This window comes from Accipiter gentilis, chromosome 8 (genome assembly GCF_929443795.1).
Source record: "Accipiter gentilis chromosome 8, bAccGen1.1, whole genome shotgun sequence".
Classification (NCBI taxonomy): domain Eukaryota; kingdom Metazoa; phylum Chordata; class Aves; order Accipitriformes; family Accipitridae; genus Astur; species Astur gentilis.
In genome coordinates, this window is record NC_064887.1 from 25,184,023 (window position 1) to 25,198,313 (window position 14,291).

A 14,291-nucleotide genomic window follows, 5' to 3' on the forward strand; every position below is an offset into this window, starting at 1 on the left:
ACATATATATTATTTTTCCATTAGATTTGTAATTGCAGTCAGTGAGGCTTCATAGTTGTAGCTGGCAGAAAAGAGGTATTGGCATTGGGCGGCCAAACCTAAAAGTCCTTCCTTACATAGGCAAACACACACAGGATTCGATTCAAGGTGGATAGAAAGGAGATCAAGCAATCATCATTTTGCTCTTCAGTGTAGTATTTGTACTCTCGTATCCAGGCTTGCACAGTTCCTCACTCTAGCGGTCTCTGCCTAAAGGAAAAGGAAACAAGGTTGTGCTAGTTGTTAAAAGTACCTCACATCTTACGAAGATATTATGCTAGCTGCTTTTAGGGTCTGAACTAGATGTTCTCCGTTAAACTTGGTAAAACATATCAAAATTAAGTTGTAATCATGAAGTGCCCACTTCAGGTTTGTCCAAATATTCATTAAACATTTTGAGCCTTCCAAGTAGCTGTGGACACACCTGTGAACAAACTGATCCTAATTTACTTTTGCTTTACTATGTTGCCATGAAACCATAGTAGCACTATGATTTTAAGTCTAAAATTCCAGGTCCAGCTAAAAGTCATGGAGAGGACACCCAAAATGAATCCTTGCATGCCAGAACTGTTCCATTTCCCACATTCTAACTGTTGTGTTCACAGGAAACACATTTCTTTTGTATTCTGTACACATTGCTCCCATAAAGAGAACAAAAGCTATTTGCCTGGAGTCTGGCAGCATTTCTTTAAGGCTCCTAGTCCTCCATACAAGTCCTATAATAGTGAACTAATTTCTCCATATAAATTCATATGAAGTCCCATATTTGATTTTAAGCTTGCCCAAGATGAGAGACAAGTTGTTCAGAGACCCAACATGAAGAAAGGACCGCATCAGTCTGTCCCAACCACCTATTGGAGTAGTGATACTGATGGAATTCAAAGTGAGCATATCCCGTCTTCCATTGATGGGAAAGGATTTGAAATAGTAGAGTAGAAATTTACGTAAGATAAGAGGGTAATAAGGGGAAATGAACTCACATGGTTAAAAGCTCCTGAAGAAACAGTCTGAGTTAGCACAGCCCTTGTGATGTTACCTAAACATACACAAAAAATTTCCAGTGACGGTCTGTCTTCCAATGAAGTTTATGGATATTCAAACTCAGCAGTGATTACATATCATCTCATCTCTATATAAAAAACACAGTGCATTGCAACACTTTGATAAAGAAACGGATTCTATTGTAGCCTAGGTTAGCTATGTTCTGCACATTACTGTAGCACCTTCATACTAATAATTTGAAGAATGCAGTAGTCACCATTACTAGAGTGGAAAATTTAATGGTAGCGATTGGAACAGCTAACTGCATGAAACCTAACAACACTTTTATTATTATGTGTTTTGTAACAAAAATATATCTACTATAAATGAATCTATACATGATCAACTACAGGGCATAGAATTTTTCCAGTCTTGATGTACAAGTTTTTCTGAAACTAAGTTAGACAAAGTAAACACAGTACTTTGGAGTGTTATCGTTTGCATATTATAGCTAATTAGCAAGCACAATAACATCATCCTAGGGGAAAGGTCCACTGGCAACTTAATTCATTATCTTCTATTATTGTGTATCACGTTAAAATGACAAGCATCTTATGCTGTATAAGTCATCACAATTTTAATTAATCCAAACCTGATATAAGCATATCAGCTGGTTTTGTCTGTGCTGAGTCCTCCTCAATTTTTGTACATAGGCACCTCTTCAAAGTGGTTTTCCACGTTCATTTGCATAGAAACATAACGGAAACCCTGTTGTAAATGTTTTTAATGAAAGTAATAATTATATGAAAATGTGAAAATGAGTTTATAACCACCGTAGTTGCCACTGAAATATATATTTCAGGAAACAGTGGTAATTATGGTTCTGATAGTAAATTTACTTACTTGCTATATACTGTGCTGAATGCAACCTTCTGAGAGAAAGGCTCATCCACACACAGCCATACACTGGAGTCAACTCACAGGCTCTCAGCAGGGTCAGGCTTCAAAACCCAGGGCAGACCACTGCGGGCCACTCCCCAGGCTTTGGGTGCAGTTTGTAACCGAGGAGGGACTGGTGGGGGAGCAGCCCCCCAGCAGCAGCAGCCAGCTGTGCTGGCCAGCATTGCACAGAGCAGAGCGGAGAGGAGTGGGACGGTCCCTTTGCTGCACCTAAGCACCCGCTGCCTCCTTTGCCTCTGTGCCCCAAACACACAGTGATCTACTTTACTAAATTAAATACGAAACCAATCTTTCACTAACTGGAACTACCTTAGTCTGCTAGAACGTTTGTTCGTTATACAGGTACTGTATACAGCCACGGCAGGGGCTTTATTCCGTACTTGCGCAATTCCCGTTCCGGCTGAGAGGAATGGCATTCAGCGATAGCCGGTACCTGGTAGCAGCCATCAACAAGTAAAATCACTCTACTCCTAGTGCCTCTGTACTGCCCTGTCCTGTCACAGAGCCCGCAGCCTCATCTGCCCAGCCCCTACCTCTGCCAACGCAGGGAGCAGGGAAGGCCAGCAGCAAACTGGGTGGTAACTGTAAGAGGTAGCGTTGAGAAATGCTGAGAAGAGAGGTATGACATGAATGCTGCCTGTCCAAGGAACTTACGAACATTCTTCTACTTGGGATTCTCAGCTGGAAGTTCCCTCCCAGTTAAACACCGAGCAAGTCCTTTCCCTCCAAACCAAGCCAAAGGTCTCCCTCTTTCTGCCCAATACTCGTGATCAGAAGATATCCTCAAGACGTGCCAGATTTACCTGAAGAAACTTGATACTTCTCACCTTCAGAAAGATACCCCAGTTGCCAGGCTAAAGCCTTATTTATTTCATGCACTCTTTAGACTGGAGATTTGACCCTGGATTTCCCACACCGCAGTGGCTCCAGCCACTGGTCTGCTGAAGAAATCCTGCCTTTGGCATTTTTTGCTGCCTTAGGTGGATGAAAGCTACATGGTCCATAAATCTAAGAAGAGCTGTATAATGAGTTGGACACACAGTTATTTATCATTGTCATGACTTGGGTAGTCCTGGCCAGGCCTCGAGGCATTTTGGCACCCAAAGGGCTGGTGGAAGGTGGAACTGTGAGGACTTCAAGCACAAAGTTAGGTGGCAGCAGAGCAGAGGTTTTGAGTATCTAATTTTAGATTTAGGCACTTCAGTGAGCAAATGGTATACTACAGCACAGCCCCTAATATAACATATACAGCGATGTCCATGCTAACCTTAAACACGCCAGTTTAAGCACCAGAATGGCAAGAACAGGCAGCAATGTAAATTATTCAATGCTGTTGTGTCTGCATTGCTTTGGTACCAAGCTAATCCAATTAAGCCTCTATCATTACTTCTTCATCATTACTATATCCACCATGCAAGACAGCACTGTGTACTGGTACATGAGGAATTCACACTTCCATTTGTCTGTGCAGCCGTAACTTTACGCCCATCATTTTACTTCCAAATTAGGTTATATGGAAGCTTCACCAAAGCTTCTGTTTTCAAAAATGCCAGTCAACATACCACCTTTAACATCAAAATCAACTGTGAAATGTAATACTATTAATTGGGAAGCAAGAATAATTTATTTCAGTTGTGGATTTGATTTTACCAAATTAAGTTAATGGTACAATATAAAGTAAATGCTAAGACTTCAGTATGCAATTAAGCATTTTGCTCAAGATCCAGGCTATTTTAATCTTTGTCTTTTAAAAGCATTTTCAATCATGAATTGGAAGGTAAAAGAATTAATACACCTTTTAGTATCAATCTCTGCATACAGGACCAAGCAAGCAGGACAGCACACTCTTTAATGTGACCACTTTTTCAGAATAGACATTAACTGAGGCTTTTTCATGCACAGTTGATTTTGTATAAACTGATTGACACCTTTGGGGGTCGTCTTTCCACTGACTCATAATTTTGCTCACTCTTGAAAAAAGCCTTCTGCACACCCAGTATTCTCTAGTTAAAGCTGAAAATTCAACTCATCATATTTACACAATAAAAAAAAAAAAATCCATTCTGCCTTGTTTTTAATTGCAAATTCTACTCAAGGGACCAATTCTCCTGCTTAGGAGGCAGCCCTGTGCCTTCTACTAGAGAACCAACTGCAGTCAATTATGGTAATGAAATGTCAATAAATATAAAAATTTAATACAGCCTGCTCTTGGTGAGTGGCAGAGGAGGACTTGCCTCCCAGACAAATTTGCTGGTGCTGCAAATATTAAATGCACCTGAAAGAGTAGCGGGTTGCCTGAGAGCTCTCCAGTAGAGGGATAGTGGGAGATCCAGACATCTACTGGGTTTTTCCATTATGGCATAATCGCTGCACTAAGGCCACTGATATTCTTGACATCCAGACATCTTAACTTCTTATTATGAAGTGAATAGCATATTTCCCCCACAAACTGGAACCTCAGTGAGGGATTTTGAGCTTTTTTTCCTCCCTTAACAATTACAAAAGGGAAATTAAGTTGTTAAAGTTGATTTTTATATGTGACCAGTTTCTCAATATGAAGTAGGTGAATCATGTCACTATATTAAACTGCCCTTCAAGTAAAAAGTATTCGAGGTATGTTACTTTATTTTTTCTTATAATTTGTGTAAGTATATATACTTCTATATAAAGAAATACATATAAGTATATATACAGAAAGAAAGAAAAATAACAGATGAAGTAGAAAGTAGTTCATGAAAGATGATTTGGCTGGGATTTCCAAAGACCAGATCCTAGTTTTGTCACAGATTTCTTTGGCCATGACTAAGCGATTTAACGTCACTACGTCAGTTTTCCCAGGTGTAAAAGAGAGAAATAAAACCTACGTCACAGGATACCCTCACAGCATACTTAAGCATAATCCATTGACTTAATTGAAACGTAAGCACAACTTTAAATGCTTTACAGAGTTGGAGCAGTGTTATTCTTAACATCCATACAAAAAGCGTAACTTCATTTCTCTTGTACAGTTGCCTTCAGTCAATATCTTGGGTGCACTAAGAGTACATATAAATAAAATGTCTTATTAAAAGCCAGTAACCTATTGATTACATTAAGGTCATCACTAGGAAAAGTTATTTTTAGTTCCTTTCAGTCATCTTTCTATCTCTCCCGGCTGAAATTTTGTCAGGTTTACAGTCTTTCAGGTTTTTTTCTTGCTTTACTGTTGTTTATACTTCAGCAAAATCAATTCAATAGTTTTAAAATAAAAAAAAATAAAAATTTAAAATACATGTTCCTTAACAGTTTTTTAAAAAACAGATCTTAAGAGATCAGTGCCTGGAAAAACAAAATTTTGCAGCATTGGTCTGTTTCCTCTGGTGATACCTGGCCGTTCTTTATTAACTGCTTTATTATAGGAGACCTTAAAGATGGGATTACAGCACTGATACCTTTAAATAAAACATTAACCCAAAGTGTGCATTTACTGCTGTGCTTAGTTTTAGTTTAAAGCCAGACTTCACTTAACGCATGCTTACATCAAGTGTGGTTAGTATTTCCCTGTTGTTACAGAAACTCCTAAAAAAGAAAGGTGTTGGTAATATTAGAGCAGCCAGGAAAGGAAAGAATTGTTTTAAAATGTGTCAGTAACCCATTTAGGTCTCAGCCAGTTGGCCAGGAGGAGTTCAACACAGGAGCAAGCAACACACCTGGCCATTTTGATGGGACAGTGGCACTTGCAGGGGATGTGTGACTCTGATGAAAACCGGGCCGAGCTGAAGGCATTTCGGCTGAAGCAGTTGCACCCTGCTCCTCCACGCTGCTGTCGCCGCGCTGGAGCTGCCGAGCCTCACAGCCTCCAGCCCGGTCTCAGAGCCAGCTCACCGCGGCGCCAGCCCCTACGCTTCACCTTCGCATCACGGCATTCCCGTAGGCTGCAGTACCCGAGCACTTTTCCACTGCTCACCATCCCACCACAAAGCATGCAAAAGTTAACAGTGCACATCTTCAGAGTGGCAGAGGCTGGTACGGCCATCTGCATGGAAGCGTCCCCTTAATGGGACTGGTATTAGCCAGAAAAAAGTTTCAGTGTGCAAGCAGTGGGGCGGTTGGCCGAGATTCAAGGATCACCCAGGGGTGTGCCAGCTATGAAAGGCTTTAAGTGTACTTTGCTTGTGAATATTACCTTTTTTTAATATGGTGTATTACTTCCAGCTTTCTGTTGGCTCTCTATATACAAGTGTCACTTCGGAAAGCTCATAGACATGTCAGCCTCCCCCGAGAACGAAGGGACATCACAAGGGCAGCAGACCCCCCAGAGCAGTCCAGCTTTTTTCTACGTCCCAGAGAAGGTAGTTTTGTGCCCTGAGGTTGCTGCTTGGGAAAATGCAAGTGCAGCCGGCCTGTGTCACACACCTGCCTACTCCTGCTTCGCGAGCGGTAGAGGACTCACCAGAACAAGTCCGTTGGGACCAAGTCCAACAAATACCAGGATTTTGTGTAGCTAAAGAGAACAGAAACCACCCACACAATACCTCTCTTTCCTGTGGGAATACACCGACGTTTCTGGGCTTGAATAGATGTTTCTGGCCAAGTTATGGACACTGGACCATTTCCCTTGAATACCGTTGTGTCCCTCTGGACTAATACACCCCGTGCAGGCGCAAAGCTCACTTCAACAGTCTTCCTTCGCAGGATCATAAAATTACAATAAGAACAAGAGACACCAAATGAATAAAACAAACTGATACAGGGACAGGGGAACAGCTACCAGTGTCATAAGCAGCTGCTATATATAAAGCTTCTAAAAAAGCTAATACAGACAAGCCAGCATTCACATTGATGTGACATACCATTAAGATACATAGTTTAATCATATTTTCAATATATACCATTGTCCTAAAATAGGTTTATATATAAAATCATCTTGACTTGATCACATCACTAAATTGAGAGTGATTCTTTTATCCAGGAGTATCCTGGTTGTATGTGATTGCTTGAAACATCCTAAAGTGGTTCTGCAGGTGTGACAACCAGACAGAAATACAATTCTCTTTTACAGGTGGATTATTCCATAATAGCATCCCAAGCTGGAGCCACCCTCAACAATCTTATGAGCCATGCACAAGAACTAGTAGCAAAGCTTCGTTCCCTGCAGTTTGATCTACGAGAATTTGTATGTCTCAAATTCCTGGTGCTGTTTAGTTTAGGTAGGTACACTCTACTCTTCATGCTTAATAGTGTTGTTATTTTTTTCTAAAAACATTGAAAATATTTTGCTTTTCTTAATTTTTTTCCCCAAAACATGATTTTGAAATATATTTGATGAGGTTCACAGTAATCTGAGGATTATTTTGCAATTGTCACTTGCAGGAAATTATGTATAAGGATTAAAAGTGGGTTTCTATGCAAATTACTCTTAAAACCTATGGAATTTAATGGAATATTACAAGCTTTCTGTATTTCTCTATGTGATTCCTGAATATTCCAGAAGAAGGATAAAATTCTATTAGAAATTCTAGAGAACAGTGGAAAATACAGATTGCCATGTTTTTCTATGATATTGAATATAGTTATGTAAAGCAGATGGAGTGGGGATATGGTTAAAATATCCCTCTTTTTCAAAGGCGTCTGTGGTAAGTATAAACAATCTTCTTTGCATATGATAGCTGTCACATCATAACCCATAAATCAGGAAAGTATCTCATAGTTTTTAAAAAGGGAAAGGAACTCTTAAAGTGCAAATTAATGATAATAGCTATATGACAGATCAGGCTAGGAAATAACCTTTAAAGGGAAGATTGTTTTGTACTAGTGGAGAGGACACAGAATGGGAAAGATACCTGTGCAAGACAAATTAGTTAAACCAGTGCCCTCCAATGAATCAGTCAAGAAAAATCACCAGTGCCAGGAATAAAAAAGGGCTTAGGGAGATGGATTCCTATTGACTTCATAGGAACAGATTTTTCTGCCTGTCCTCTGTTTCAGGTTTGCACTTTGTTGACTTAATAAAGCTGGTCTAAATAAACTTTGGCCAAGTGAATTTTTATTTACTGGCAGACAGTTGAAAGGAGAGACTTTAAAACATAAATAAGGTCAGACCCAGCCATACCTCCATAGCCAAAACTCCTGTTTTACTCAAAAGGTATTTTGTCTACAAAGAGAGTGTACAGTTGAGCCAAGCACAACAATGAAAGAAGTATCAGCAGTGGTGACATTTAGTAATGTCTGTCTTTCATTTTCAGTTTTTAAAAAAATCTTCTGTAAAGGAATAAAATTCTACAAATAAATTATTATAATACAATTGCAATTAGACTAAAAGAAACAGTTTGGTTTACACTGTAAAGCGTCGTTTACTGTCTCAAATATGTCCCTCCATGCGGTGTTTACAGAATTTGAACCTGCTTTGGAAAATTTTAGATGAAGCTCTCTTTAACTATAAGGAGCATAAAAGATCAATACTTCAGAGGCATAGGATACAGGACATGTAGAAAAAAAATAAGAATTATTTAAAAAATTAGAATGATGCTGACAGAATTGACAGTTATGAAGTACGTACATTCTGAATCCTGGGAAGAGATGATGGATTTCCCTGGTAACTATTAACATTTTGTATTCAGGGCTTCGTTGCTTTCCACGTCTTAGATTCAGAGAAGGAGAAGCAAGCCATCTGTTGCAGAAATTATGTTTTCTGAATTAATCTGATGAATAACAAGAATTCAGATTTCCTAATTCCTAATAATTAGGGTTTTCAGTCATTAGACAGTGGCACAGAAACATCTAAAGATCCTGTAGCTTTCCTCTGATAAAATATTTAGAGAATTCATCTCAGTTCACTGATATTTTAAATTAGCTGAATAAGTGAAGTGCATTTGGAAAATTCTCACATTTAGGTGGCCTTTTTGTTTGATCGCTTTCATCGGCAATTCTAGCACTTTGCATTGATTTAAGAATCATTCTTACACCGTTAGCTCTTCTAGTCCTGCCAGGTAGTGGCTCAACTTCTGAAGCAGTTGGGCAGAAATATCTTGCAAGCTTGTACCGAGCCAGGTTATCCAGTCTTTTCTCTCATTTATGCTACCATAAAAAGAGCTAATTCTGCTGCTGTTAGGAGCCTTGTAGTCACATCATTTGCATATAAAAGTGATGTAGCTAAGAAAGGTTCAATACCTTTGAAACCGATTAGTTCATTATTTAGCATATTGCATAATTCCATTTGCTAATAGTCAAAGCAAGATGTTATCCTGCAAAGAGTAAAATGTAAAGATGCTACCACTTGACCCACAGGACTGAGGAAAATATTTAATGAGAATGATGACAAAACTGAAATGAAAAACACAGACACCCTTTCCAGCTAAGTACTTAAGTTTGTGCCCAAAAGTATGAACGAATCATCTGCCTGAAGTTAATAAGACGCCTCACATCCTAAAAGTGAGTCAGGTTTTTGAAGACGTTGAACTGCCTAACAACACTGGTAGGCTTTCAGCAGGGCTGTCAAAACTAGCTGAGCATCAAATTCTACATAAATAACTGGGAGCAATTACTGTACCTAAATACCTAGGTGCATTTGGCACATATCTATATGTCTTAGGCATCTCAATAGAAAACTGGTAATAATGCCAAAAATATATCACTTAATCAAAAAAAATATTTCGAAAACCTCAGCTGGCTCTTGTTGAAAATCTGGCCCTGTAATGTTTAATGGAATAAAAAGCACTTCAAGACATACCAGCCTTTTTACATTTCTAAGGAGGTTCATGCCACAGTGTTAACCAAACTAATAAAACCTTATGCTATTGTTCTTTAATATAGTGCTTGGTTGAAAAATAAATGTCTAATATAAAGCCTCTCAAAGGCAATGCAAAGTCAATAATCCACAGAATTAATTTATTTAGAAGAAGCTGTTTGTTTTTTATAGCTGTACAGATACAAAGCTGCCTTGTAAAGCTGTTTGTTATTCATGGCTGTACCGTATTGTCTGTCTCTTCACAAGATGGCAATCTCCTTCAGGGCAAAGAACTTTGTCTCTGCCTTTTTTCCTAACATTTCAGAAGTGATTATCTTTGTAAACTAACAGCAAAATAATGTTCAAAACCCAAAGCACTTACAATTATTTTTCAAAACACAATTAAATCATATCAGTTTTGCTTGCTAGATTTTAAACGAGAGAGGTAATTGTTCGTTACCTACTTGTCAAAGGTTCCAAAGGGTTTATATAGGAAAATGCTTTTGATTGATGGTAGCATTAAAGAAGACGCTGTTGAAACTTAGACAGATGCATATTTATTGTAGCGTTTGCGGCTAGCAGTGCACAACTCTGGATGCAGTCAAACTGCATATACCCACTCCGCTGAGTGCTACACCCAGGTGCAGGAGCTCAGCTCCTTTCTCCAGTGGGCCATCTAGTCTGTCTGGGCTCAACTGACCAACACTGCAAGTATATATTGGTACAGTTGACTCAGCAATTATTCAGTAAGCCGGAATAGTTTGGGAACTAGTTTCGTAAGTGTGACATCTCTTTACTTTAGTTCTATATAGTATTAATCTAAGTAAAGTTACGTAACTTTTAAATTCCCTCCATCAGTTATAAAAAGCAAATGTCTTTACAGCTAGGTAATTCTTACCTCTCTGTACATAAAAGTCTTCTTTCACATCCATGGATCTTCACACTTCAGTGATTTTCTGTCGGTCTACCCTCAGTGGTTCCTCATGCCATCCTTCAATCCAGTCACTGCCAAGTGACTGTGCAAGTCCCGCACACCTGGACTGTTGTTCTCAGCAGATAACCAGTTCAGCTGAATCAGTCTTTCAGCTCTTGTGCTTCCATGAGTTAAAAAGTCAGAGAACAAATCGGTCCTTACAACCAGCACAATCACCACAATCATACTGGAGATCACCATCTTGTGCATTCTTCAGACTCAGCTGTATTTTCGATTAAAAAGAGCCTTGACTCATAAGGACATTAAAGAACCAGCAGAGACCCCTTCTTTCACAGCATCACTGCTCCATCAGTCAATTACTCTGTCAAGACATAGGAAGTTCAAACTAAATTTAAATTCCATCACATTACTCTGATCCACTTTACATGATCTACAGATCTAATACCCAAGTCCATCAGGGTTCTCTTCAAGAATCACAGTCTTCCCATGAGTCAGTCCTCTGTGGCAATTCCCTCGCTGTGTACCTCCTCACTACACATAAACAAATGTATGTTGCTTTCCTCTCTCACTGCACACCAGAACAGCATTACACAAATCAATCAGTCTAACTGACACCTGAGATCACAATAAAGCAAATAGAAACAGGTCTTGTGGTCAAAATTGCCCTTCACAGTTTTGGTTGTGTAACCTGGTATAAATGCTAAGCCACCTTCTAGTCACTTCTTCCCCTGCTTGATCTCTGATGGCCATGTCTGAATTCTGTGCCAACATCTGTCTTTGACGCAAATGATAAACTAGATGCTGATTGAATGTTTTATTTGAAGATGAGCTGGACTTCTGAAGCCAAAGCATTTTTATTGCAAAGAAGCAATCCATCTGCCAGCATGATTTATTTGAAAGAAGTCTTCTGTTTAGGTGGCCTAGAAACAGCAATTTCTGTTATCAATCTCCATTTCAATTATCTCGAGCTATTAGCTTGCTTTGAAGTAAATCAGGACACCAGTTGATAGCAATTATCCTTGCCAACCTTTCTTTGACTGAGGTTTACATCATATTTGCAAAACCCAAAACATGCCTGTTTTCTGGGGCATCATATATGTTGTCACATATAGAGGTATTGTCCCCTTAATTTCAACTAAAGGGAGTGAAGGTACTCAACACACCAAACCACAATTTAACTCAGGTATATCAGCCAATTTTTCCTCCACAATCTGAAGATACGTTGATAAAAAAATCAGTAGCTCAAGAGATAAGCAAACCTGGATTTTCTTGACAGTAGTTGCATTTGACAGGTTTCTTTCAGGCAAAAAAGAACCAAGGGAGAGCCATGACAATTCAGCAACTGTAATCACACAGTTGATGGAAAATTAGTGGCCAGGCACACATTGCAAAACTGGGAAAGAATAAAGAAATCTTTGACAGACTTGAGTGTTAAACCACTTTTAACACTACTTTATGAACTCATGTCCAAAACATGGAAAGAGCACATCTGAGAAATATGCTGTTCACATAGTTGTGTAACTGTTTATCAAACTTACTACTACATGAGAATAAACCTATCTGGCTTTCCCAAAGCTACCCACATTGACGATAATGCAATTTCATTACTTGAATTGCAGAGTAATAATACACCTAATTTTTCTATAGCATATAATCAGTATACTACACAGTACGCTATCAAAAAATAAACCCAAAATAAATACAAATGGTCTCTTTGTCTTTAATAATTGCTGGTTTGAATCAAGATACACTACAAATAGAAAAAGCAAATGCGTCAGTTTATCAGCCTCTTTGAATTTTCACTACCAAATTTGACATTAGTTTGGAAACCCTCTTCTTTCTTTGTCATAAATCAGAATTAGAAATTAAAAAACAAACAAACAAAACACAAAAGCCAAACCTCACCCCACATATGCTGTTGAATTCTCTAATTCTGGGGCTGAAATGGATTGGCATGCTCCACTGGGGTGAAATCTTGGCCTCGCTAAAGCCAAAGAGAATTTCACACTGTTTTCACTGGAGCCAAAATTTGTCTCACTGTTTCTTTGATTTGCTTCCTATCACAGAATAAAGTTCAGACCAATTTTTCAGCAATTAAATTTGCTAAATGAGTAAATCTAACTGATGCTTCAAGAACCAAATGAATGCCTTACATGGGATGCTTTCTATCATCTTCTGACACAAGAAATCTTTTCATTTTGCCATCCAGCAGCTTTACAGACTGGTCACTTAACCTGAAATCAGCCATTGTTTTCTCTTTACCAAAACTTCCCATTTGTCCTGCTAGTTTTTATTATCTGAACTCAGCAAGGATGATTTGTCAAACCTTCCATCAGAGCAGTTTGTAAAGTGAAATGCCAATAGGAAGAAAGTTAGACATCATTTGACCCATGTCCAGGCACTTGTCTGCCTGTGGAGCGAAATGCTACACTAGGCAGCAGCTGACTGGTACTGCTCCCTTATCATTGTCAGGACACAGATAAATGTACTTCATTTAAGAAATGAAGGCTTTATCAATGGACAAATAATTGCAGAGCCACTATTGATCTCACATCTCACTTAACATGAGACAAGAGGGTCCTGTAGAAATGGTAAACATTTAATTGCTGTGGATGGCAAACAATGGGCTCTTGCTTAAACAACAACAAAAAACCAACAAAACAAAACAAGAACTTGGCTTTCAAACAAACCACAGCCTTACTTAAGGGTTCAGCAGAAATCCATCCGGATCTGCAACACTCGACTCCCATTTCTATTAAATAAGAGGAATATTAGCAAATGAATCTTTCATTGCTTTTAGTCTCCCTGAAGTGTCATTGCTGAGATGGGAGGAGGCATTGGAGGTACAGCGCTCCACCATTTGCACTTTTTGGAGAGAAACGTGCCTGTTAAGATCTTCATGCAGATGAAACAGGCTGAAATGAAGCATTTTCGAGGCAGACTCTACCCTCACTGCTCACAGGACTAGAAGGAACTTCCTGCGAACGTGCTCCCAAAGAGAAGCAACACAAAGCCTGCCTGTGCTCCATTTCACCTGGTTGCAGTAACTTACATCAATGCAGTTATGCAATATTCTGGAGCTGAAAAAAAAATTAAATTAACTATTGCAGTTTTTAATATACTTTATGTAACATTATTGGTTATTAGATTTACAGACTAGCTAGAATCTCTGCCTCAGTGAGCTTGCAATCTAAATATACAGAAACGATAAGAAAAAATGCAGCAGCAAAGAAAGACAAAACATGGGGCTGTACATATTTTCACTTCCACAGTTTTTGCTGAGGGTTTAACTTGGGATATCATGTATGCAGATAGGGAAATAAATGTATAAGCATCAACTGGAAGTAATATAACAAGGAATATTGATTAAATTTTTGTAGTACTTATGAAGCTTAAGGGCACACAAACAAAAAGTATAGGAGAATGAAATGAAGGAATTAGTGAGGCAGGAGATTTTATCAGACCTAAAGAAAAACAGGAAACAAGACCAGAAAATTAGACAAGAACCAATTAATACAGGATTATAGACACCTAAGTATAATAGAGACATAAAGGCACAACCTAGCAAATTTTGGCATGTAGATCTTTATTGCAGCTTTCCCAATAATCACATTATACCTTCAACAAATACAGATCTACCTTTTACACTCTGTTTAATAAGACTGCACTAGC

General features: G+C 38.7%; 1 protein-coding gene across 2 annotated transcripts in view; it reads left to right on the top strand.

Moving 5' to 3' along the window:
• The window catches only part of NR5A2 (nuclear receptor subfamily 5 group A member 2), a 96,918-nt gene that overhangs the window by 61,204 nt on the left and 21,423 nt on the right, over positions 1–14,291 (top strand). For both annotated transcript variants that reach the window (XM_049807610.1, XM_049807611.1), the window contains one exon: positions 7,022–7,169. In XM_049807610.1, the coding sequence (XP_049663567.1) occupies positions 7,022–7,169 (148 nt within the window). The remainder of the gene's footprint in view (positions 1–7,021; positions 7,170–14,291) is intronic.